General features: G+C 42.5%; 2 protein-coding genes across 3 annotated transcripts in view; one reads left to right on the top strand and one right to left on the bottom strand.

Annotated features, from left to right (window-relative positions):
• Positions 1–19,476, top strand: part of ST7L (suppression of tumorigenicity 7 like) — a 19,956-nt gene extending 480 nt beyond the window's left edge. Inside the window, exons 3-17 of the mRNA XM_026036053.1 lie at positions 477–559; positions 994–1,159; positions 1,744–1,798; positions 2,132–2,247; positions 3,811–3,889; positions 4,718–4,872; positions 5,419–5,516; positions 5,987–6,101; positions 6,527–6,599; positions 7,111–7,213; positions 10,211–10,361; positions 10,528–10,620; positions 13,331–13,470; positions 18,488–18,569; positions 19,079–19,476. Of these exons, the coding sequence (XP_025891838.1) occupies positions 477–559; positions 994–1,159; positions 1,744–1,798; positions 2,132–2,247; positions 3,811–3,889; positions 4,718–4,872; positions 5,419–5,516; positions 5,987–6,101; positions 6,527–6,599; positions 7,111–7,213; positions 10,211–10,361; positions 10,528–10,620; positions 13,331–13,470; positions 18,488–18,541 (1,481 nt within the window). The 3' untranslated portion in view covers positions 18,542–18,569; positions 19,079–19,476. The remainder of the gene's footprint in view (positions 1–476; positions 560–993; positions 1,160–1,743; positions 1,799–2,131; positions 2,248–3,810; positions 3,890–4,717; positions 4,873–5,418; positions 5,517–5,986; positions 6,102–6,526; positions 6,600–7,110; positions 7,214–10,210; positions 10,362–10,527; positions 10,621–13,330; positions 13,471–18,487; positions 18,570–19,078) is intronic.
• Positions 19,477–25,888: 6,412 nt separating this feature from the next.
• WNT2B (Wnt family member 2B) overlaps positions 25,889–26,622 on the bottom strand; it is an 11,763-nt gene continuing 11,029 nt past the window's right edge. Inside the window, exon 5 of one of the 2 annotated variants that reach the window (XM_026036089.1) lies at positions 25,889–26,372. In XM_026036089.1, coding sequence (XP_025891874.1) covers positions 26,143–26,372 — 230 coding nt within the window. In that variant the 3' untranslated portion in view covers positions 25,889–26,142. The remainder of the gene's footprint in view (positions 26,373–26,622) is intronic. The other variant, XM_026036090.1, reaches the window with a different exon arrangement.

Here is a 26,622-nt window from a genome sequence, read left to right as displayed (position 1 = left end):
CCCCCATGTGAGCGGCGCCGCCGCGCAGCCCCCTCCGCGCTGCGCCTCTATCACGTCTCGTGCCTTTCACTACCAAGCGCATACGAAAATGTGCTTTTTTTWWAAAAAAAAAGTGACCTTCCTCGGTGGCCTTGACAGCTGTGAGCTGAAAACTATATCAAAACAACAGGTTTTGCTTTAGATTAAGATAAAATAACGCGCTGAAGTGGCTTGTGAGGTTGCGGCTGCCCTTACCCCGGAGCTTGCACAGAGGTTTTCAGAGGGGTCCGTGGCCTCCCCGATGTTCCGGGCAGCTTCAGCAAGAAGGTGACACGCGGGAAGGGCCCTCTAACTAAAWAACCGACGTCCATTAAGCTACCAAGGCTCTGCTCTGTTTTATGTTTGCGTAGTGTTTTATAGAGTGTTTCCTGTTTAAAAACAACGCACTTTTGGTTTTTGGTTGTGTTTGTAAACTCTGGTTTTGTTTCTCTTAACAGTGACTGTGTTCTTAAGCACGTTGACACCAAAATTCTACTTTGCACTTACTGTGACTTCGTCTTTTATTTCTGGACTGATATTTGTAAGTAGTCAGCTTTCCTACTCCCCCACTTCTTCTCCCTAAATCCATCCCCCCCCCCCCCCCCGCTTTTTTTTCCCCGCTTTTGGGCTTGTTAAGGTGAAATGCAATAAGCCGTTTTGTTGAACGGACTCTAGAGGGTGCCTTTGTGCTATACAGGAACTTAGAATTTAGCCTAACAACTTGGGGAGGGAGGAACCACAAGTTTAATGAAAATTTTACTGTCTTTTTCCCGCATGTTTTGTGGGAGGTCTTGCATGACAAGACAAGATCTTGTCATTAATTGGTGTTAATTAGTAGTAGGTAAGCTCTGTCYGTAGTCATTTGCAAAGACCTGTCCTTGCTGTTCACCGTTCACTCTTCATCTTTGCCCAYGTGCTATTTTGGAAGAGCATTGCCCAAAGCAACTCCTGATGCCTTTTCCCTCTTTGCGGCAGGTATTTGAGTGGTGGCACTTCCGAAAATACGGCACGTCTTTCATCGAGCAGGTGTCTGTGAGTCACTTAAGGCCCCTCATCGGCGGAGTAGAAAACAGCCCTGCAGCCCCTGTCACGTTCTCGGCGAGCAGTGGAGAGAGCGAGACAAACAGGCAGAATTTGCCAGGTGACTCTTAACGTGTCCTGGTGGTTCCTTGGGTTCAATTCGAGGGATGTTTTTTTTTTTTTTTGAGTCATTTTAATTATGTATCAGTGCTTATAGAAACTGGAGAAAGGCCTACGTTTTACTGATGTATTTTATTCATAGTGATTCTGTGAAATTAAGTGATACGTAATATATTGTATAATATAGTTCATCTAAAACATTATTAAAAGCATCACATTATTTTGAAAATATATTATGTGGTTAGCTAGAACTGTTTCAGTAAGAATAGGTCTGTGCTATTCTAAATATGTACAAGATAAACATTGCGTAAATRTGAATGGCAGTGTTTAATTTTTCTCTCATGTGCTTTTGTATGATGGAAATGATGCAGGGAAAAAATCCATGGGACAGTAGACTTAGGGAGCAGAAAATGATCATATACATTAAAATAAGTCATAATTGTGATGAAACTGTATAAATTCTGGATTAAAACCAGTTGTGGGGTTTGCTATTGAAGTAAGACTGTGTAACCACTTTTTCTGAAAGTCATCATAGTATTTCTTGCGCTCTTGTTTCAGAAAGTACTTATTTTTTATCATTTTCAGAGTGCAAAGTATGGCGAAATCCTCTCAATCTTTTCAGAGGGGCAGAATACAGCAGGTATTAATAATTTCATTTTTCACTGCATGCTTTTAAAATTAACCTGCAGCATATTTATGTTGTGTTCCCAGAGCTCCCAATAATCCTGCTGGGAGACGAGATCTACGAGTTTATAGGGATGAAGTTTGGATTTGTTCCAATCCTGTGTTTAAAAAACACATACCTAGATTTTAGCAGTTTCATGTTGAGAATGCAGGTATTTCTGTGAACCTGAGCAGGGTGATGTTAGTAGCCCAGTCTTATGAGAAGKTTTCTGCACTAACTTCAGTGTTAGCACAGCTGTGTGTTAGTCCTCCTTGGCCTTGCACCTTACTGGAACTTCTCTTGTTAAAGATACATGTGGGTGACTGGGAAGGAGCCTCTTACATACTACGACATGAATTTGTCTGCTCAAGATCATCAGAACTTTTTCACATGTGATACAGATGCCCTTCGCCCTTCAGATACAGGTACCACTCACGTATGTATAAAATACAGCTATGGGGAGTGTAAAGTGAATATTTTTATTGTATGACAACATAGCATAAGCTATCATATGAAAAGTTTTGTGAAATAATAGCCTTTCCCTACTACTTACATATTTGAATAGATAGTATTTTACATTGTGCTATGTCAGTCACCTTTAAGAGTGGATGTACATCAGATTCATAGAGTATTTTAAGATCTCACACTTACTAATTAACAGTAGGATACTGAAAACTTGACTTATTCTCCATAAACAGTACAGTGGTCTCATTTAAACACACTGTTGATGAACTGTGCTGTCTCCGTGATTTTTTCCATAGTATTCCAAATGTTCAGTACAGAAAATGTGCTCAACCTGGTTATCGTCAGACTAGGTGCTCACTATTAGCAATTTGTCAGGTGCCGGAAGCGTTGCTTGTCAGCTAGCTGTGACAGGCTGGATGTGTTTTTGCTTCACACACGGAGTGTATTGTCTCGCTTATTAAGCCAAGACTAATATTTTGTTTCCAAAAGAAAACTTGAACGTTTTTCCACGTTATTCTTGCTGGACAGCAGAAAGTTTTGTTCCAAAAGAAACATGCATAGGTTCTTCAGTTTTCTTATCATACTTGAGATTGGCCAGATATTTAATTCCATGAATGTAATGTTCCAGAGTTCTTTCAGAACTGTTATTATGTGAAAGATACTGAATCTSCCTAGCAAATGGTAGCTGCAAGTAAGCTGTCTTAGATTGAAGTYGGTGCCCAGGTTAGGATTCCACTTTTCTTTAGTAGCAAAGGAAGGGAAGGATGCAGAGATGCTTCACTGAACTTTGCTTTTCGTCTGACTAACTTYTTATTTGAATAGTAGGTCAGAGAAACCTTTTGAATAGGTAGATTTCGTYCTTTGTTTYTAGTTATTTCCTAGAGTTTCTTTTMRTAAGATAAATTTTCATCTTGCATCTTAAACTGGCTTTGCCCTGTTATGTCACTCAAATATGCGTTAACCCTTTGTGGTCTGGTAATTTTCTAAACACTGAAGTCTGAAAGAACTGTGTAACACACGCCTTACTATATCACCTTGCTTTGAAGTTCTGTTTGAAAGCTTAAATTAAAATTCTGTGCAGGTCTGTGCAAGAATCTGTGTTTTAACAATTGTTCCTGCCAAGCTTTCAACAAACCTTGTGAAATGTTTCCAGAAATCTGTAGGAACTTAGAAACTGTACATCTGCCCCATTATGTAAGCTGCCTTTTGGTTTGGTTTAGGATTCTTAAATGGCCAATGAATGAACTTCCTGTTGGTATTGCTGTATTGCATTAAGTTTGTGACATAATCGGTGTTGCAAAATTCTGCTTTTTGTGAGAGAAGCTCCTGCTGGAATTAAAACACTTGTTTACTCTTCCCTAGAGCAGTTGTTTAGCAAAGGTGAATTTGCAAAATGAAAGTGAATGTTAATCTATTAGAGATGAAGCATAAACAGCCAATATTGGCTCTGCTTTTCTGACTGGCTTGCGAGGTGTTAGTCTGCGTTTCTGTTCCTCATCAGCCTTTCTGTGTTTTTGTAACAGTCATGCAGAAAGCATGGAGAGAGAGAAACCCCCAAGCCCGGATTAAAGCCGCTTATCAAGCTTTAGAACTGAACAATGAGTAAGTTTAGAGTATAAGTTTATTTTCCTTGTTTATGGTCTGAAAGGTTAAATGACATGATATTGACCAAAGTATCAGTTTCTTATCCTAAATATTCAGAATGAGCAAGATAAGTTTACAAATACTTGTAAAATCATCCTTAAAGTATGAGAATTACAAATGTGTCTGTTGGTTACACTGAAMTGTTGGTCTGTGTTTTATAAAAAGTAGCTTATGTTCTCCCTTTTTATAAAAAAAATCTTTATAATTATTTGCATCAGTGGCAATAACACACAGGAAAAGTCATTCTGAGGTGAAAAAGGCATAAATGAATATGGGAATCCAGGTGCATCCAGAATGGCATTGCAATGGTACTGTGTTTGGCATCCGTGGATGATGGTGCTCTAAAGGGTTTGAATAAACTGGTACTGCACAAACCAAAAAACTYCACTCACTTTTGCAGTCGTCATTTTGTAATCTGTTCCTTTTTGTGCAAAAAGGTTTGACTTTTTTGTTTTAGGAGACAAACTGAATRAAATACTTTCATGCAATTATCACATAGTTTTAAATATTTAATGCAAAATAATTTTAGTGGCAATTATAACTTCTTTTTTTCTTGAAATGTTTATTTTGCCTTAAAACTGAAAAAGCCTTTGTTTTCCTGGTACTTGCCACTTGGAACATAGTGAATATTATGGTACAGCAGTCTACTATTGTCAGTGCTTACTTTGATACTAAATACAAGCAAAAACTCCTTATTTCTGATTTTTTTTTTTTTTTTTTACATTTATTCAAAAATGTTAAGCTTTATGTTCTTCAGAATAATATATATCTTTTCTCCTTTAACAGCTGTGCAACTGCCTATGTCCTCCTGGCTGAGGAAGAAGCAACAACTATTGTAGATGCTGAGAAGTATTTTAAACAGGCTCTGAAAGCAGGAGAAACAATTTACAGGAAGTCTCAGAACTGCCATTCCCAAAGTCCCCAGCATGAAGCACAGCTCAGTAAGTRCTTTTGAAGCAGATAAACATCTGTTTTTCAGCAGCAAAATAAAATGAATTATGTTTATATTCATGTTTATGATTAGTGATTTGAGTTTGATTTCTGAATCGGAGAAGCAGTTCTCATTATTTTACTTATGGTTGGTATGAAATGCAGTATGATCTTTATAGTACCAGAGTAAATCTAGAAAGTGGAAGTTATGCTTTGTTTTTATCATAGGTTGTCTTGTTGAGGCTCCTCTTATTCCAGCCAACCCTTATTTTTAAGTCTATTTCTAGTGGGGTGGTTTTTTTTGCCATTTTAACCTCATAGAAAGGAATTGTTGACTTTTTTTGTTTTTCTGAGAGCGCGATTTGTATCTCTTCATTTTAGAGGTACACAAAAGATAATGACTGGAATCCTGAATGTACCTTTACTATTTTGGTTCTGTGGACAGTTTCACCTCTATTAGCTACTTTAAAATATTCCTATTAGAGTGTGTATTCATATGTACTTGTTTTTTAAAAGGACTGCAAGTGATGGACTAATTCTTCATTTTTTTTAATCAGGAAGAGACACCAATGTATTGGTGTATGTGAAAAGGAGGCTAGCTATGTGTGCAAGAAAACTTGGAAGAATAAGAGAAGCTGTAAAAATGATGAGAGATGTAAGTAATTTGAGAGAAGTGTGAGTGATTTCTGATGGTTTTTCTGCCTCATTGTCCAAGCTTGTCATGTAAAATACCCTTTCCAGGTATCGTTGTGAATTTAATTTAATTATTTGCCAATTTGTCAAAAGAGCTGAACTTTGTACTTCGCTGTATATCACTTTTGTSTTTTGCTTGCCCAAGGTGTATCATATCTTATTGCTACACAAAAAAATTCTCAGCAAACCGGCCCACTGGGGAAAACAAGCCAGTCTGTGCTGGTAGTATGGTATATCAACACTTAAGGAAACTCATTTTCCAGTAGATGAATGTAGGCAAAAAAAAAAAAAAAAAAAAGTAACCTTTTTAAGGTAAATAATTTAAGCTTTTTCAATGCTCTGTTATTGTATTAGTTTTTCTTAGCTACTTGAAGAGTTCAAATAAAATAATATATAATTGTACCTGCTTTATTTCTCCTTATTATTTTGCAGTTAATGAAAGAGTTTCCGCTTCTTAGCATGCTGAATATTCATGAAAACCTCCTGGAGGCACTGCTGGAGTTACAGGCCTATGCAGATGTCCAGGCAGTTTTAGCAAAGTAYGATGGTAAGTGATGTCACTTACATTTATGTATACATTTATGTATAATCCTATAGGTGAGGAGGCAGACTGTGCCTGTCCGAAAGCCAGGTGTCTACCAAAGGGAAAGGGAAAGACTTCTTTCTCAAGTGTCTTCTTATACATGCATTTCTCCTTAAATCCAGTTTCAGTGTCTGGGTACGTTTAGAAGAAAGAATTACTCTTTCCAGCCTGACTCTTGGGGTTTTTGATCCGTGCCTGAATGGTCACCATAACACTTTATTTCATTGTTAAGAAGTTCAGGGTTTCTAATCATAGCTGATATGTTCCAGACGTGACATTTATTGTATGGTATACCCAAATAAAAATCTTTAAGTTCAAAGGAAGTGGGTTTAAAGTGTTTGTCTTTTATCTTTAAGTGTAACAGTTTAATTGTTTTTATTTTATCGTAGATATCACTCTTCCAAAATCAGCAGCAATATGTTACACAGCAGCCCTTTTAAAAGCCAGAGCTGTTTCAGAAAGGTAAGCAAGCCCACTTGTGAAAATGCTGATTTGTTGCTAATCTTGGATTGTGCTGTAAAGTAGGGAGTTAAAAAGATCTTAATCCAATATTCAGTGTTTTGAGTATTTTGCTTGTGATGTTCAGCAGATYAGGGGCATTTTCCTGTATGTGGATTAGGTGCTGGATATTTGTGGAAGCTCAAATTGGCATTTTTCTTTTCCTGATAGATTTTCTCAGGTGATTTTTAGCTTTTCTTCCTTAGAAGTCATGTTGCAACAGTCTTAAAAAAGACTGAGAACTCAATTCCCTTAGGTGATTGACATGAAGTTTCTAAAAGGTTAATAAGTCTTTGTTATAGGGGCTTGGATGGCAGTCAGGATTGACTAAATTAGTATTTGATTCATTTGTTTGCTAGAAGGGTTTGTTTCTCATTTTTGATATGTCAGTCAGTTCTTAATTCTTTACAACCTTGAACAAACAAGCAACTGATGAAGCCTTTATCGACTTTATCCTGCATGGTTTTCACTTCAGGTTCTCCCCTGAAACTGCCTCCAAAAGAGGGCTTAGCACAGCAGAAATAAACGCTGTGGAAGCAATTCATAGAGCTGTGGAATTTAACCCTCATGTTCCAAAGGTAAGAGTATTCTATTTCTTGTTGGGCTACTTTATCATCTTCTGACAGAAGTCGTCTTACGATGTTGTCCTGTGGTTTGAACCTTTCTAGCCTTCTTTTATTTGAAGTTGATTATAACGTCAGCCCTTTAGCTGTTTATATCGTAAATGTGTGGCTAGAATTAGTTTTCTAGTTTGGTTGGTTGGTAAGAAAACTACCTTGTAATTYGTATTTTTCTTAATGTTTAAATGCAAACTAAAACTTTTGAACTTGCTGGAAAACCTAGTCATGTATTGCTGAAGGCTATTTGTTGAGTAAGCTAAATGTTAATAAATATAAATTTAAGTCTTTCTAAGCCTTGAAGCCAAATTAAATTATCTAGACAGAAACTATGCGAAATACTTGAAAATATTTCTTTCTGTTGTGTTTAAAGCATGCCTGCAGAACTCTGGTTATTGAAAGATTTGCAGTCACTTATTTCCTTCATCCTTATGTAAACAAGAATCTGTAAGAATCTGTACTGTTATGTGCTGTAGTTTGGTGTCTGCCTTTACCTGAAGTAACCAAGGTAATAGATTCCACTATACGTTGTGTGAAAATTATCTTTTCTTGCTTTTTACTGTCCCAGCATTGGGGGATGCATTCAGTTTGAAGTCGTGAATGCAGAAAGATGGCTTAGTTCTGCACATAATCCTCTGCAAATAATCATGGAGTCCAAATGACTATCGCTGTGAAGGCTTGAATTATCCAACCACTCTATTCTGTCTGCCTGTCCAATCTAATAGAATGTGCACTGAGAAAGCTAATTGCTGGGAGAAATTGCTGCTTCTTTGCATGACTGATCAAGAGCCCAGCAAGTTCATTTCAGACAGTCTCAGACAGATTTTTCTTTACCCTCTGCCTTTAGGGGAAGAAGATTATAACGCATTATCATTATCTAAAAGTTCTTTTATTTTGTATAGCCTTTAGTTGTTTTAGGAGTGTCATGTACCTTTTTTTAAGAGGTTGGATACCATATCAAGCAGTCTGCTTGCAAAATGTATTTGGTGGTTTTACAGACAATCAGGAAAGTGATTCTAAGTTTCCATACTTTGATCTTGTCCTCTAATCTTATACATTGTCCAGATTTCTTTGTAGTTTTTATTATTATAATAGTTCCTTGAAACACCAGTTGATAAAACTTCCAGGCAGAATTTTATGATTGTTGGCTATTTAGAGTATGGGCTATAAAATATCCGTAGTCAAAACACAAGGAARAAGAGGAGAGGAGGGGCACAAACAAGTGAAGTAACTTGCCCAATACATTATGATGGACTAGTAAATCTAGTTTCTAAACTTGCAGTCTGTTCTTTCCTCCGGACTAAAAAGGAATGGGTGCAAAGTATAAATCTCTGTGACTGTCTTCACAGATAGCATCATTTTGTAGAAAGAAGATAGCTAAGAGAGAAAAATAACGTGCTTTTACAAGGATGGCTTTTGTTAGGAAAACGTTTTATGGTGCTATAAAATGATACTTGTAAGCCATTTCAAATGGAGTATCTGTAGTTACACATTGATAATCTGCAAAACATGCCTTTCCAATCATCTAGGTATCTTACACATTTTAAATAGGTGAAAAGTCTGGGGAAAAAAAAACYAATACCTTGTCATTTTATGGTTATATGAAAAAAATACTAAAATCTTTCAGTTCCTGGGTTCTTTTTTTTTCTGCTCACATAGTAGCGTGGGGCGCGGGGACGAGCGTGGAGTTGAGCAGAGCGCGTGGAGGCTCCGCTCGTGTTGGCCCCTGCTCTCTGGGCAGTTAGCACAGCTGAAACCGCGGCCCTGTGCAGAGCATGAGGAGTCAGGTCGAAGGTCAGATATTTGAGACCATTTTCCCACAGCAGCCCTGTGTGAGTGATCCTTTACTGTGTTAAAAAAAAAAAAAAAAAAAGAGGAGGATTAGAGAGGATTAGCAAGAATATTACCCTCCAGAGCATAGGCCCAAGGCACTAAGAGAAGAACCTAGCCAGGCAGTAAATGTGCTTTATTTGGCCAGGGCACAACCCCTACCACATTCCTTCAAGAATCTGAATGGGAAAAGTTAAGTCCTCAAACTGGATTAGTAAATAATCTCATAGTTTGTGGCATCTGCTGAAATAAATCGGTGAGTTGCCTGCATTCTTACACTTTGGGAGACAGTCAAGGAATTGCCAGCCACATTGATCAAAGGTGTGGATTAACTTTGGCTGTTATTGAATGAGACACTATATGCTAGGAGAAGACAACTCGTAAGTAAATACTAGAGCTGGAACTATCATTTTATGCTTCTAAAAATKACATATCTGTTTTAAAAGCGGAGTTCAAAAGAAATGCCTCTTTTTAATATACAAAAAAAACCCCATCCTGTGTTTCAAGGGAAATGGAAAAAATATTAATTCTTGTAGTCTTTGGCTCTTCGATGCATTGTGTATTCTGCTCATGTAGGGAGAAGCCTGAAACAGAAATTCTGAAATCAGAGCTACTTTGTGGTGACACAGCAGAACAGAACCATGTTAGAACCAGGATTTTCAGAATTCTACTTGATCCTTCTATTTTTTAGCATGCTGGCACTTGCCACCCACTTCTGACTTGCTACTGACACTCAAGAACTAACAAATATTTGCCTTGTGTGTTGAAAGGTTGTAATAAAACTGTGGATAAAAGTACAAGGGTTTTTATTAGCTTAAACTTACAATTCTTTCCTGTTGTATCAGCAGCGATATGTTTTAGATATCTTCTACAAATAAGTTCACGCTTTGTCTCATTGTAGATGTATTTTTCCTAATATTCTGTGTATTCTGTGAAAATTAGTTTAATAGCCTCATAATAGTGATATTTAGGGTTTTTTTTCTTTCTTGTGCAAATGAATGCTATTTCTTCAAAAGATAAAGTTGGTCTCTGCGCTGTGTTATGCCTCAAATGATCCTTTATCTTTCACAGTTAGTAAGGTTTTACGAATATTCCATGTAACAAAGTGCTTTCCACTTCTGCTTTCAGTATTTGCTAGAAATGAAAAGCCTAGTCCTACCTCCAGAGCATATTCTGAAACGAGGGGACAGTGAGGCAGTAGCATATGCTTTTTTTCATCTCCAGCACTGGAAGAGGATAGAAGGGGCTCTAAATCTRTTACATTGCACGTGGGAGGGCAGTAAGTACCTTTGCTTTGTTTGCGTGGTTTTTCTCTTTTTCTTTTTGGACAGTGGACTAATCTCTGTGCTTTATTCACCTCAATCCCGGTTGGTTCTCCTTGTGGGAATCTGGCTGCTTGATTTAGCTATGAATCTAGTGCCACTCACTTTTTTTTTTTTTCCCAGCATTTAGGATGATCCCCTACCCATTAGAGAAAGGCCATCTTTTTTATCCTTATCCAAGTTGTACAGAAACAGCAGACAGAGAGCTGTTGCCAAGTAAGTGGTTTCTAAGCATTGATAATAAAACATAACCTAAGGAAGTGTTCAGTTTATGATGTTCTATATTTACTTCATTGTGGTTTGAAATTGGAGCTTCCCGTGAAGGGGATTCAGCTACTTGTTGATGTCCCTCCTAAATGTTCCTTAAGCACTTTACATGTGCTTGGGGATAAGTGGTGGCTTGATTCTATAATAACCAAATAGGTCCTCCCAAGAGGAGGTTTCCATGTGTGGTTTATTCACCCTGTGTTTTCCCATCTTTGAGAGCAGAAAAAAAAAATAGACCAGTTCCTTGCATCACTTCTAAAAGTCATGGATTTGGTTACTGTAGCAGAGGAGCTGTTTATTTTTAGCAAGATGTAAATGTATGGTTCCATTCTTGCATTTCTGACATGCAAGTATTTGGCATAACCTGTTTATGATCTTAAAGGAAATCCTTGGTTAATCTTTAGCTTGAGAGAATATTTATTGGTCTCTGTGATTAATTTTTCAGTACATATTCATGTGCTCTGTGGTATGTCTCCTGGAATTTTTTATCCATTTAGATTGTCTTATGGATTTATACTAACATTTAGCACTGAGGAGCAAGTGCTCTTCAACTGCCTATTATATCAAGATTATTTTATGGAAATATGAGCCTAGATGCTTTTGTTTGGATAAGGCAACCTGAAAATAAGCTTTTAGGACCTTTGCTCATTATGTCTGAGAAGGTAACATTCATATAGGTAAGAATTGGACTCTTAATGGTGTCTACTAATAGAATTCTTTTAAGGCTACCTTTTATGTCATGAAGAAACAAGGGTCCTGGCAGATTGTAAAGGGCTACTGTAAAGTACCAACAGACCCACTGAGACCACAGCTGTGGAAAAGCAAACCTACACATACGTATTTCTATTTAAATGCCTGAAGTTATATTTAAAATGTGTAATTTAAATTTGCCCCCAGACTGCCTTAAATTACTCATTTCTCACTTATGCAGGATATTGCACAAGGAATTCCTTGGTTAGTGACTAACCCTAAATTGTAGACTTCCCAGCATAATTAAACACCAACACATGCACATATTTCAACACGATCACTCGCGCATTCCTGTTACATTTTAAATATAAAGCTACCCATAAATAAAATCATCTTAACACTTTTATTGCAGTACTTCCTCAAGAAATAATGGCAYTTTTTTTTTTAAAACTTATCTTTTTGAAATAACAGCCAAATTAGTGATTCAGAAACCTGAATTGATCYGACTAGTAGCTGACTGCGAGCATTTAGCATTGGTTTTAGTTATCCTTATGTATTTTGGATTTGATTTGAATATCTCAGCATAGGAACAACTGATATAAAATCAGATGAGTTTCGACCCTGCATGAGAGCCTGGCACTGTCGGTACTGAGCAGCCATTCCTTTGCTTGGCAAGACGGGCRCGATGCTGTCATGCTCTATCATAAAGTAGCAGGGCTGGCTGTTGAAGAAGGTCCATAGTGGGTTTAAAAAGCAAAGCAAAACCAAGCCCTTTATCATCCATGAGTTGTAGGCAAAGGCACGAGTCGTTTTTGCTGGGGTTACTCTCACAGTGGTAACGCTTCTAATGTTTTTATGTGCCAGCATTCAGAAGCAGTAACAGGGTGGGTGAACTGTCTTTTTCCCTCAGTTCAGTCTGCTACGTGTTAAAAGCAAAAAAAAAAAAAAAAAGAGATAGAAAATGAAAAACTAGTATAGTAAAAACAAATATGGCAAAAAATATTTTCATATTTTCTAAAAAGGCTTCCCAAATTTTTGCTTTTGTAGATTTAGAAGCAGGTTCTGCAGAAATATGTGCAACCCTTCCATAATTGCCGATGTATAAAGAAACCTTCATTTAAGAAAAGCTTCCAAAATCATTGATAGAAAGTCAGAACTGCAGATATTCAGAGCCTGAAAGTAATTACAGATTCACCAAGCAAGTCCTCAGCTAGTAATCAGTTTTAGTGTCTTGAGTGCTGAAAGCTCCATATGCCAGCCCCTTAGGCTGTCTAATCACCTTCTTTTGATTTCATGAGCATAGACTTGAGATAGCAAGAAACTGTTATATACAGAAWTTATAACCTAGTTCTGGTGCTGTTTTCTTTGAGGTCTCCTCTGTCAGCTGCTTGAAAAATGTACTGTAGTCTGCAAAGCAGAAATCTTTGGGAAGTTTTACAGAGYGTGCATGTACGATCTGATGGTTGATCTGGATTTACTGAACTCGAGGTGGATGAGTATTCCATTAAAATAGGAGAGGCAGGAAAAATGAAATAATCTTGAAAAATGCTGTTCTCTTTAAATAATAGAGTTAATACTTCAAAAGGTTGAAAACACCTGAATTGTTTAAATTGGTCTAGGTAATTTGTCTGGAACATGTATTTTGACAGCTTGTAAATTTTATAGCTCTTCCTTCTGTTCTGTTAAAAGAGTAAGTATCAAAAACTAAGCCTGATGAAATGTTTTAAAAATAAATCCCATGCAAGTGGGGAAGAAGATTGGGGAGAGAAAGCTGTAGAGACTGTTAATAATAAGCAAAGTAATTTACTGTTGGGAAACTTTTTAGAAGTTTGAATAAGGTGCTGGAACTTGTTTTGAGCCGCATAGCAGTTTCAAGACCACACTGGCAGTAGTACAGAATTGAGTGTAAAATTAATTCATATGCATTATTGATTATCAAATCCCAATATTCTCGATATTTTCCTTTCAGCGTTTCATGAAGTCTCCGTGTATCCGCAGAAGGAGCTTCCCTTTTTCATCCATTTCACAGCAGGCCTCTGCTCCTTCTCAGCAATGCTCGCCCTCCTTACACACCAGTTCCCTGAGCTCATGGTAGTTTTTGCTAAAGCTGTAAGTACTGTTTCTGTTTTGGGGCTAGCTTAGGGAATTTGGGGGATCTTTGGAATTTCTGAGCTCTGTGCTCGGTGCTGCTGGAGGCTGTAGTCAGTCTTGTGTTCCTCAAAGCTGTGTGATGTGTTYGATGCTTGGCAGAGTTGGATTCATAGCTTACCAAAAACGACCTACTCTTCCCTCTAACTTAACGAGGTTACTCCTGAATGCCCATTGAATGTAATATAGCTTTGACTTCTACTGTCTCATTAACTTGATTTTTCAGCTTAAAATTCAAGCTCGAAGTTAAAAACAAACAAAAAAAAAACCCCAAAATTTTGCATCCTGATTTAGGAGGCTTTTGCAGGAACCAACAGGAGTTAAAATCCAAGGCTTGGGAATGTTTAAATTGTAAACTCCCTGAGAAAGAAACTGTTTAGATTTGTATCTTGTATCATTTTGAGGACACCGTGCAAAACAAATACAACTTTGCACATTCTCTGTAAGCCGTTTGACTTGCTGCTGTTTTTTGTTGTCGTGCAAAGGAATGTTCCGCAGYGAGCAGGGATGGCGGCTCCAATACTTACAATAGCAATTGTAAAATCTTCCTGTAAGACGTGTTATGGCATCAAAATTGGAAACCAAATAAAGCCCTGTAACATTTTTAGATGTATTTCCATTTTACCACTGTTCTTCACGTCTTTGCCTTTTAAAAATCAGAGATGCCAACATCCATGCAGCAGATGTTTGCAGTGTCTCGCTATGTGTCTGCTCAGTGCTTAACACAGGAGGTGTTGAAGCTTGTGTAGGAAAGTTAGACACAATCATTTATCAAATAACTTCTTGGTTTCTTTCCTTCTGCTCTATGTGTTSTTACTGCTCTGTAACAGGGGTGCTGCTCTTCTAAACTTCTGCTTTAGGTAGTTGTTGTGTTTTAAAGGTGCTACTACAGAAAGGCTTAGTGACAGAAATAACGAGTGGATCTTCAAAGCAGTGATTGTAGAGCAGGGAACTTGTGGCTTAAATGGGATATTCTGTGGGCTTTCTGTTGCTGTTTGGGTGCTAGAATACAGGGCTAAGCTGACAGGTACTGTCMGCTGGAGCTGTGCAAGTGCAGCGGAGCGGGGTGCTCGGTCTGGTCTTGCTCGCAGCGCTGCGTAGCCTCTGCCTCACCAAGTGCAGCGTTTGTGGCCTGTCTCGGTGAAACCCTGTCTTATGAGAAACGTGGGCAGCGAGTCACCTGTGTCCTCTTGTCACAGTGTGTTCAGTGACAACTGAAATTTGGGTGAACTGAATGGTGTATTTTGACAAAAAAGGTCATTAGTTAACATACCTTGGGAAAAAAAGGAGTATCTTCCCATTTCCTCCTCTCACACTGCAGAGTGAGATACTGCTGGCCTTTATTGAGCTATGGTTCCGAAATCATGAAATAGCAGAGTGCCAGCTGAAGAGGACTGAACTTTCAGCTCAGTAGTTATTCAAGCTTCACTAGTCAAAAGACAGGCTGAAAGAATTTCTAATTTCTGGTTATTTTAATGCACCAGGTAATGGAGACCTAGGAAGTAAGTCCTTTTATTTTCTTTAGAATACATTTTTCCAAAAACATTGGCTTTGCTAGTGATTCTAGTCAACACTGTCCAAGTCAGGCAGGTCAGAGAGTGAGGGCCCCATTTCCACCCAGTTCTGTTGATCTTTATGTTGGAAAATGTAGTTGGACATGCCAGTGACAAATTTCARTGCTGCTCATAATTGGCTGGCTTCGTGTAACCAGGGTCTAACTATCTACTTGATTAATTCTGTAAGGGCTGCATTAGCAAAGTTGTACGATTTCCAAAGAGATACAAGGTCAAATGTTATGCTAACAAAGAATCGCTTGGTGAAGTTCTCTCTGGGTTTCTTGAACCAAAACAAAAGACTTTGTACGTACGAAGCTGTTTGGCTGTGCATAATGACATTTTGAATGTCAAGTGACATTCACATGTGGGGAAAAAATCTCAAGGGTTTATCCACTTGGCAACATATTTATTTCACTTATTTTCTACAGGAAAGGACAAGTAATGTCTGTTCAGCAGGAAAAGATGATCAGGAAGCATGCATATTGCTGCATAATTTTACCAGCCAATTAACTTCAATGGCAGGTACAGAGCAGGGAGTTCCTGCCACTCGGGATGCTAGCTTAGAGCCAGTAAAAGTGGAAATTACACCTTGAGGTGGAGGGGACAAGTGAATTCYTTATCCTAGTGAGACTGGCAATACAATTACTGTTAACTTCCATTTATTAGTCTAATGGCTAATATTSTTTTTTTAAATTGCTAGGTAAATGTACTCTTCCCCACCCTCCAGAAAAAAAAGGGGGGGAAAAACCCCCATACGCCTGTCATAAATAGTTATTTACTTTTTCTAGTGTTATATCTGCAGGTAATTCCTGTGTGTTAAGCTTTCTAAATTAAAAAAAAAAAAAAAATCATGATTTCAAGCATTTTTTCATTATACTACTTTTTGACTTATTGTTTGCAGTAGATTGAGATAAAGTTCAAGAAAAGGCACTTAATGTTTTGGTCTCAGTGCAAAAGTTGGAATTACTGAATCACTGTAATTCCAGGACACGGCAGCAGGAATGACAATTGCAAAATAGCATGTGTATGTTTTCTCACAATAATCTTTGATTTAATTCCGAGCACTTAGGTTACATTGGACTTGTTTGTTAATCAAGCAGATTCCAGCAATTGAATATATAGTGAGTTGCATGACTCTAAAGAGCTTTGAAGAGTTGAATACCTTTCCATTGACTTGAAAGGTCTGAGTTTACATATTTTCATTTGTTAGTGCTTGAGTTTGTTTCCTCCATAATAAATCACAGGGTAAACCTTGGCAAATTGCTAAAAATATTGCAAGGGGCCAAAAATCACAACGAAGCATTTGCTAGTTCCAATGTATACAGTGCTGTTCGGCRTAGCAAAGCCTTTTGCCCTGGCACCTACTCTGCTGCAGCTCCCTTCCAGGCTGCTGGCACCTTTGCCTTGTGCCCCCTGCCCTTTGCACCGGGCCAGGGTTTCAGCATGTCCTCTACGGGGCAAGTGTTTGCAGACATTAGGGCCTGATATTGCCAGAAGTGCTGAGCGTTTATGGACCTGGCTAGAGGCAACCCTGGCATATTGGTACCCTTGAAACTCAGAGTGAGCTTCAGCTAGAAGATGTGCTCTACAAGTCATTTCAGCTGATGGCAATGGCATATGTAACAGTAGAGAGAGAATACTGTAGGATTTGCATACCCTCTAGGTGCGTGTTGTGGTGTTAGGAGCAAAATGTTGCCGCTTTTCCAGGGAACTTCTGATCTTCTGGACAATCCCTCTGTTACTGATAACCTRGGGCTGCTTTATTTCTTGAGCAGATGCTGCTCAGGATTTTCCCATTAGTGTRCAGGAGGGAGGAAGTGCAAAACACAGATGACACTAACATATTCAGCTCACCGAGTAAGCTGAAAAATATTCTGTCATATAGAATAATTTCTGTCAAAACTGCAGACAAAAGGATCTGTTTTTTTTCTCTTTTGTATGAATTTTAAATAAATGCCTAGGTGGAAAAGTAGGTAGCTATGAATAAACTTTCAAAAGTGATCTTGCACAATTCCTTCTATAATGGCATGTAAAGACACCAAAAGAAAACACAGCTACGGAGTGACAGCAGGCACTGTCAACAACCTTGTTAGAAAGGCTGAGAAAAAGCTAACATGCTTAACTTCACAAGAAATGCATCTCATTTTATAAGGCCTAATATCTTTTTTTTTCCAATTATATGCAACTAGAATAGATCATTATTATTATTATTATTAYTGGGGCAAAAGCATGCAACAGTGTTCCAGTATCTTACTGAAAGCACTTTCTTGTGTATGGAACTGGAGCGGTTCCTAAGACAAGCCGTGTTTGATACAGATTGCTTGATATCTTTGCAGCAGAAGAGGAAGTCATGGGACTTGGTCACACAACTCAGCCAGTTTTTAATTTACAAGATTAGGAGAAAACATTTTTCTGGTTAGTTGTTCCAGAGCTACCCATTAGAGCGTTTTGTGCTGTTCTACTGATAGCAGCCATTGCTAGAGACGGAATATGGGACTAAACAGACCCCGGTCTGGCAAGTCCTGTTTTCTGTGATGCTCTGCTTTGCTTTCTGAGCAAATCCCCCTACCACTTTCCCCAAAGCTCATTAAATGAGACGGGAGAATTAAGTTTTTAGCCAGCTGCTGAACTTTTCATATTTATAAACACTTGAGTCTTTTGCTTATCCAAGAGAAAATGTGTATAGTTTGGAGATGTGCACTTCCCTGCCAATGTGTAATGAGTGGCTGTGCACTTCACAGAAAAAAAGCCTGAAGTTTCCTGTCACAGCTGAGTGTCGATGCCAAGGGCAAAGGTTTCTTGCCTTGCTAATCTACATCTTAACTCATGCACTTAATGTGAAGGTGCCACACGCAAACAGGCAGMGAAGCAGCTAGCTGCAACGAAAAGCTCCTGCGCTGCTGTGAATGTTATGTTTTAAAAGCCTTTTTAATGTAATATTTGAGGTTATGATATAAGCCAGGAGGGCCAAAGTAAAGCCCTCAAAGTAAATGAGTCCTGTCAGTGCTGCCTCATGGAAAGAGGGTTTGTGCGAGGATAACGTGAGTCCCACTGCSTAACTGGGGAGATGAGTCGGGAGGGTGCAGGGGAGTTTGCAGCATTTGTTATAATCTGCCCTGTATTTCTGGGATGGTTTAGATGGCATCACGAATACATATCTGGAACCATGGGCTGCCCCTCCTAGATTCTCTGTGCAATTTCTGTGCATTTGAATTAATGACCTATAAATAATCTGTGCCCGGTTAAGAGGATAGGCTGCCCCCTTCGCAGCCCGTGGGACCCTGCAGCCGTGGGGCTGGCGCAGCTGGAGCCGCAGCGTGCGAGCTGCGGTCCTCACTCGTCCTGCTTGTGCTCGAGCTGCGGTCCTCACTCGTCCTGCTTGTGCTCGAGCTGCGGTCCTCACTCGTCCTGCTTKTKCTTAGGTGCTGCGGGTGCTCTGGCCCGTGAGCGCACCCAGCGTCCTGGCATCCAGCTGAGAGGCGCCCACCAAGCCGAGCCCAGCAGGTGAGTTAATGCCTTCCCACACCTGCCCTCTCCTCTTTGCCTCGTCTCTCCCTTCTTGGATTTAAAAGCAGAGTCTTTGTAGTGACATACTAAAGTATTGTCATACTGAAGCTATTTTGTGGCCTTGAGAACTGTTCTGATGAAAAGATCTGCAGTTAAAGCAGAGAGTTTGAGGATCCACTTTTGTTTCCCAGTCTTCTTGTTCACTTACCAGTTTTAAGCAACTCTCAAACATTGAACCCCCATTTACTAATAGCAAAAATGTAATAAAATTTCATATGTGACAGATGTTGTGTTCGGTTTTGTCCTACAGATAATGATCTTTTTTTGTGTATTAAAATCCATGTTAATATTTTCTACAAGCCTATTTCATGGCATCGTTCYTGAGGAAAATGTAGCTGTGTCTTGAGGAAAGATGCAGGATTTCTTTGATCATACCATAAGTCTGTGAAAGTATGTGTAGAAATTGAGTTCATTTYATCATTGTGTTCTTTCTCTGTTTCTTACAGTTCTTTGGGACTCMGCATCCTGACAGAAACACAGAGATGCTGGTGCTGTCTGGACCCTGGCAGGACCTGTCTGGACCCTGCAGTCCGAGTGGGACCAGCTTTCAGGATAGTTTGATTCCACTCATCTCATGAGCATCACCTCCAGCATCCACTGGTGTTAGCTGGATGGGGGGAAGCAAGGAAAGCTGTGTTACTCAACAGGATTCCTTTCACAGGCTTCTACATTGGTAATGGTGCTTAATGTTATGAATTTCTTTGACCTTAAAGCCTGTAATCATCTAAGGAAATGTTTTCTGTTGAGCAATATCTTATTGCTCTCTTAATCACTTTTACAACTAGAAGCTAATGCTTCCTTTAAAAGAAATGAAAGAACACAAATTGAGCAGATGTTTTGAGTATTGACACTTCCTTCTCAGCTGCAGATGCAAAAGATAATTGGCTTCTATTTGATTTCATAAGCCTTTTTCAAAATATTTGTTAACAGCAAAGTATGGTTCCGCTTTCTTTATTAAAAGGTTGCTTCTTAACACATTGAGTATGTTGACTTCTTGAGCAGTTGCTTAATACAAACGATACTGTGCAAACAAAGATGTCTCGTCTGTGCTCTGTAAGTTTACATTATGCAAGGAAACTGTATTTTATRAAATATTCCTTAGTTCTGATTCTCTGAAAGTTTCTTTCTGCACAGTTGCAGTTTCGAGTCCTCCATTTGCCAAGCTTCCAGCCAAAGGATCCGTTAGCAGGTGCAAGCCGTGGTCAGTCCAGCATTTGGCAAAATATAAAATGAAAATATGCAGTGTGTGGTATCTCAGTCTGCTTGCATTGTCTTGTAATCTGTCTTGACACAAGACTGAGAAAAACATGCCACATCCTTCTTTAATGTATAAGCAAAGGCCTACGAAGCAGACAGTCACCTCTGCATCAGATAAGTTTAGCTTATGTATTACTGTGGCCCAAGGGAAACACTGGTGTTCAAGCAGAGATGTCGTTGTTGCTCTCCTCAGTTTCTGTGTTGYCTATATTTAATCCAAGTTAAATGCTTGCCTGCGTTGAGAAGCCAAGAGGCAAGTTCTGTGGAAAGCCACTGCCAAAAGCAGCGTGAGCTGCCCAGCACCTAGAAGGTAACTTTCTCACCTTTGTTTCCAGTTGAAAGTAAGCCACTGGGGCCATTTCTCACCATGGAATCATGCTGGTGATTAATAGATATGTTGTGTTCATGTTACTTTTCTTCTTGGTCTGCAGGGGCCCATAAGGTAACCAACCTAATGCTTTTTAAAGTTGAACATTTTCCAGCATTTGTGTGGGGTTATAAATGAAGCGCTGCCTCCATGTATCATCCCAAGAGCTGCTTTCTTTCACTGTCCTCCCCTGACATAACAGTAACAGAAAGGGGATGGGCTTATGCTGAAAGTATAGCTGGCAACAGTCTATGTACTGAAAATCTTCTTGCCTTTCCAGAAGTGCCAATAATTCTTGAGGAAGGAGGAACGCTCTGTATCATTTTTCTAGCAGGATTGTGCATACTTTGGAGGAACATTCCTTTGCCACTTCTGAGCAAGAGCTCGCTAACTCATCCGTACCACAGCAATATCATTTCAGTCCACATTTCAATTAAGCTGTGTATGTACAAGTTGATTATGACTTGGGAAAGATAAGCGTTGATTGCTGCCATTTCCTGGAGACAAGCTGCAAAGTAACCTTATAGTCGCTGGGATGACAAAAGCCCTTTTGCGGGAAAGTAGCAGTATTTACAGTAATAGCAAAATACCTAATTTTCTTAGAAAAAGTCAAAGACCTTGAAAATCAATACTACTAGTTTTTTGCTTAGAAATCTATATGTAGAAAGGATAATTACGGGTTTTTTTGATTCATGCTGGCAAGAGGGGAGTTTAGGTTTTTTTTTCTGGTGTTACTTACACCGTCTCCTAACATCTTAGGACAAATCCATTTCTATCGGACTATCTAGGAAGAGGAGTGCAGCCTTTTTTTTTCTAATCTCTTACTATTATGTAAGTGCCATCTCTTAAGAAAGACAAGAGAGAGGGAAATGCTCTCCTAGGCACTGAATCTATTGCTTCTGAGGCAGTTAGGTGGCTGAATTCTTGTGTGATTTGGCACTATCTTACCAGAGCCTGTAATGAGAGGCAATTGAGTATCTAAGCACCTCGGGGCGGTGAACGCTGCTGCGGTTGTCTGCACTACTGGGTGCTCCTCAGCCTTGAAACTAGGGATCGATGTTGCGCTCCCATATCCGTGGTGACAGCTTTGCATCCCGTCAGAGCCGCAGTCACCACGCGGGGCTGAGGAACCGTCCTGGAGGGTCCCGCAGCCCGGGCTGCTGCACGGGAGCTCCGGGGTGTCTCCCCATATTGCATCTCCTCGGCATGGGCCGGCCTGTTTATTTCCCACCTCCTCATCCCGGGATTGTTGTGAGGGTGCCAAGGCTTGTAGATCCATGGCTCTGAGCAAGGCAGGGGGCAGAGGTCATAGTCAAGACCATTAATAACAAGGTGCAAACGGCTGGTTTATATGTAACGTGAAGCTTTTTACTTATTTCATTTTTGCACTTTGGGGGCTCTGTTTGCTTATGGAGCACTTGGTGTCTGGTACCTATTTAGGCTGAGAGCAGGCAATTGGGTTCCTTCAGGCCTTCAGAGGAATGCAGCAAATTGTTCTCTGGTGTTGTAATTCTGCTGGGATAACTGGAGCTTATTTGTCTCTCTGCTTATTAAATGCATACTTGTCTCGAGGTCCTCTTTTTTCTGAGAAACATTGGGTGAATCCCAAGGACCACAAGTGAGAGGAGGATTCCAGGGGGAGGGGGAAGAGGGAAGTGCCTGCACCTCTACAAGCTGCATCATCAGCCTCCAGTGCCAGCAGGCAYGAGAGGTTAAATAAGAAAGCAAATTCCCTCGCAGAAATGGAGATGCTCATATGGGCTTCTTGCGGCCGTAAATTAATTTTGCCCGTTCCCCCCTGCCCAGAGAATGACAGGCTGAGGGGAAACGCACCTCCCAGACTGCTAATATATGGGGCGTGTAGGTGGGAGCCACATGAAACGGAGATTTTAGACTCGGGCCAGCTGTGGAGGCAGGGAGCAGATGTGCAGGGATGCTGCATTTGGGACAGAGGACAGCATTGGCAGCAAGGTCGGGGCGACGTGAATTCATGGTCTACCAAGCTCAGGGCAGCACCCTCTTGCCACGTTCTCCTCTCAAAAAGGAGGAGCAGGCTCCTTGTTTCCCCTTTCATTGGTTATGTCTGTATTGCTGCAAAGGTGATAGGATGCCTCATCTTCTGCTTGTGACTCAAAAATGCTCCCAAACGCCAGGTACTTGGCAATAGCAACTGATCTCAGCTCAACTTGTAATGAAGATGGACAGCAAGGAAAGGCAGCTTGAGTTGCAAGCTCTTGTCGTGATCTCCGGGCTGTCGGCTCCCTTTCTTGAGCCTTGTAATTGAGGCGTGTTCTGCAAGCGCCAGCCCTGAGCGCTGCGGAAATAGAGTGACCATCAGGGATGGGGCTCACATGTGAGGAGCTCTCCTTGTCCCCGCTCTGCTTGGTGTCACGCTTGTCACTAGACCCTTTGGCACGTCCCCTTATTGGGAATGCTCCATGACATACCCACGTTTGTGTCAGTACGGGTCCTTCTGTGCACACGTTCTCCATTGGGGATGATCTTGCTTTGGTTATTTCTGGCCATTGTTTTATCTTTGGGTACCTCTCCTGCTCCACTTGCACCTTGGCCTCATCAACCCACCCCTTTGCTCAAGACAGCTCTTGGTTCCCCCTCTGTCCTGGCTGCAGGCTCCCACGCGGATCCTGGCAGCCTGTGCAGATCTTAGTGGAAACACCCCAATAAATCTGTGCCTGGGGTGCGGACACGTGCGGGAAGAGGGTGGTTATTCACATCACCCCGTGGAACGTGGTCTCGCTTGAGAAAACGGCCCGTTTGGCACCTATTGGAGCAGAGCCTGACGCGAGGGCCAACGGAAAGGGTCTGTGACGGTGATGAGGAGGCTCCAGGATGAAGATGTAACTGGGTGGTTGCAGGCTGCAAAATGAACTTCCTATGGGTGCGTGCATCTAGGGCCGGTACCCGCTAGGGCTCCGGCGCTCCCGTGTGATTTGGCTGCTCTGCATGGCGTTGTATCCTGCAGTTCCCGTGTCCTCCTGCGCGTCCTGCCCAGTGTTCGCAGGGAGGTAAGTTGCTCAGAAACTYGTTAAGCAGTTAATTCCGCTCCTTGTCCTTGGGTTCAGGCGTGCTTTTGACTGCAGGATAATTAGAACATGATCCTGCACAAAAGGTTGCCCATACACTTCAGGCAAATTACTTAAGAGGGGCATGTGAGTGGAACTGAGTATTCCCTGACAACACTCCAGCCTTCATAAACTTTTAAAGATGGAAAACATCTGTTTTCCGAAAGCGACTGCGCTGAAGGAGTTTCAGAAGGCCTCATTTGTTAGACAACAGGCAACAGCCTGGACGTGGAATCCGGGAATCCTCCTACCAAGCCGCGAGGGCTGCCGCGGCCGAGGGACCTCCATCCCAAGGGCCGGAGCTGTGCGTCCCGCACGGAGCCCGCTGCGCCCTGGCACGGTTCTGCACGATGCCCCTTTGCTGCCACGTGGGGAACGGTCCCCTCTGCCCTCYGTCTCGCGTGGTCGGCAGTGCAATCCTCTGCAGGACAAGCTGTCCCGCTTGGTGGGTCTGGGGGCCGTGAAGGAACCGCGCGGAGGCCACAGCTGAAGCGCTAATCCTGGTACCTGCTTTTTGCAAGGTTTAAKCTTCCATCTTATTGCTGCGAAGTACTGAATTTAGTCATGTCTGTGCAAACTGGCAGAGTCGGAGAGTTGCCTTTTCAGCTGTGAAGTGATAAAGGTCCCTAGCCTCCATGTTTGGGGATGATAGAGTTTGCAGCCGAGAAGGGGGAAGGCAATAAACCTGAAACCATCCGACCTCGGGACGTCCTGCTCCATGTTGTGCAATGTTGAACAGYAGCATCCACACTGAAGAAATTCCCTGGGAGCCCCGCAGGAGCTAATGATTAAGCTGTCGTTCGTCAGCTGGGTCCCCAAATCCGCTAAGAAACCGTGTTTCCATTGGAAGAGAGTTCCCAGGATCCAGTGGAGGAAAAGACGTTCTTGGAGAGCTGCCCCTTCCCGGGGGTCCTTCACAGCCTTTGCAGCGGGTGTTGCTCCGGGGAGAGGAGAGCAGAGACGCTTGGATTGATTGCAAAGGGGGCAGCATTTTTTAAAGTGTGTCATAAATTGATGGTAGGTGGAGCAGCGATGAAGATAGATGAGCGGGCTCCTGCCGGTGCGGGAGCTCAGTGTGCCACCRTCCTGCCTGCAGCCTCCTCAATGCACCTGCAGCCTTCCTGCAGCCTGCGGCACAACAAACGCCGTGGAAACTGCCGCCCTTTGAAGCTCCAGGGCTCTGGASCACCAGGGGAGACCCCCGGGAGCCTCCAGGATAGACACGAGCTTGGCTGGAGCTCTGCACGAGCAGCCGGAGGAGGAGAGGTGCAGCCGAGCCCTCTGATCCGCGCCGAGTGCAGGAGAGAATTGGGCGGCTGAGACTCTCGGAGCACTTCCCATCAAAGCCGTTCCCTCTCGCCTGACGAGCCTCACGTCTCCTAGGGCCATGGGGTAGAACTGGGCACTTTGACATTAAACACTTTRCACTTCAGCTTGTGCCCAGAAAATTCAGTGCTTTGGGGAGATTTACTTTTGAATGACTTCAAAAACACAAACGTGTTTTTGTGTACAAATGGGAGTCGTGCCGAGCAAGTCTGTGTGGATGGATGCTTTCTCATGAGTCTCTATAAAGCATCTTTAAACTATATGAAGCCTCTCTGCCATCAGTGGTCACCTGAACGAGCAAGAAGAAGAGGGAATGGAGGGAATCCCAGTGGACCCCCAGAGCACATCCCGTCCCGGCAGCCTTGGGCTCCTGCCCCTCCGTCAGCACCGCTCTTGGAGCGGGGACTTGTTAAGGACTTGTTAAGGACTCCCCACCCCGTGGGGAAGACAGGGAATCACCCRGGATCTCCTTCTTGACCCTGCTCTAGACAGCCGGGGGTGTCCTGCTCCCAAGGAGGGTCTCCATAGGTCTCAAGCGGCTCCGTTTTACAGGGGAACAAGCCTGGTTTAAGGGGTGGGGAGGCCTTGCCTAAGGGCAGAGCCTGGAGGTGGGAAGGCAGGACGGAAAGCTGYGGGTGGAGGACCCCCCTGCACGGCTGGCTACGCAGAACTCAAAAACCAAAGGACATCTTTTTCTGATACAGGTTTATAATGAATTTTTGTCTTAAAATAATAAGCAGTATACACAACGTACAAGTGAGTTTTACAGAGACACTGTGGCATCTGTTGCCTTCCAGACCTACCAGCCAGCCCCCCGGTTTGGCTCTCCCTGCCCCTCCGGTTACCGTGAGCACGCACGGAAATCCCGTGGGTCCTTCTGCCGGGAGCCGGCTTTGCCACGACCCTTCCCAGCGCCACCGTCCCCTGCGCCGGGAGCCGGGACAGGCTCCCCTGGGGAAGCCGCCCGGATTCGGCTGCCGTTGCATGCAGCCGAACATTGGGACCCTCGCACTCGCTCAGGAACCTGCACCACCCTCCTCGCGGCCGTGCGAACGGCGCAAAGCGAGAGCTGCTTTCTGCAAGAGTTTCTCGTTCTTTGTGCTGGTGAAACCTCCCTGCGCCGAGTCCTCGGGGAGATGCAGGCCGGGTCCGGCGGGCGCCGCGCTCCGGCGGCCGCTGCTCCCAGCCCGCCCGGCTGCGCTGCCCCTCTGCCGGGAACGACGGGYAGCAGGAGCGTCACAGCTTTAAGCCAGGCTTGCAGACTCCTCCTAGGGAAGAGATTAATTTCGCCGCGCAAATAGAAGGGTCTCCGGTACCTCCTGGGAAACGTAGTCCTGTCTTTAGTGCTTTGCGGAATTAATTAAATAAAAGCCATGCAGTTGAACTACAACTCCCMGGTCGCCGTGGCCCGTGGGGCAGAGGTCTCCCAAAGGTGCCGGGGTTGCGGCGGGTGCTTCCCTGCGCCGCGGGCGCGCGCTCAGGTCTGGTCTAACCACTCGGCCCGCTTGGGGGCCTTGCACGTGTGCACGTCCACGGTGTCCTGGCACTCCTTGCAGCGCACGGCGCAGCACCAGTGGAACTTGCACTCGCACTTGGTGACGCGGGTGACGCGCGTGGTGTCGTAGCCGCGGCCGCAGCACATCACCTCGCAGCCGTCCGTGCCGCGGGACGCCTTGTTGCACACGCGGCCCGCCGTGCCCAGCGAGCCTGCGGGGGGGGAAAACACGGCGGTTAGGGTTTATTCCCCGTTCTGCTCCCGCTCCAGCCCCCGTGTGGGGTTTGCAGGGGCTATGGGGGTCCCTGACCCCCAGGTGTGGCAGTTTTGCAGGGCTGAAATGCAGGTGTCCCTGCTGCCGGAGCCTCCCCTCCTGTGCCAGGTGCCCGGGCTGCAGCTAATAGCTCAATTAGGAAATTAGCAGCCTGGAGCCTGGGACCTCTGGGCCCTTCCAGTGCTGCA

This window comes from Nothoprocta perdicaria, unplaced genomic scaffold, assembly GCF_003342845.1.
Source record: "Nothoprocta perdicaria isolate Ctin4 unplaced genomic scaffold, notPer1 scaffold_170, whole genome shotgun sequence".
Lineage (NCBI taxonomy): Eukaryota > Metazoa > Chordata > Aves > Tinamiformes > Tinamidae > Nothoprocta > Nothoprocta perdicaria.
The sequence above is the reverse complement of the archived record's forward strand: the minus strand, read 5'-3'. Positions and strand labels throughout refer to the sequence as shown.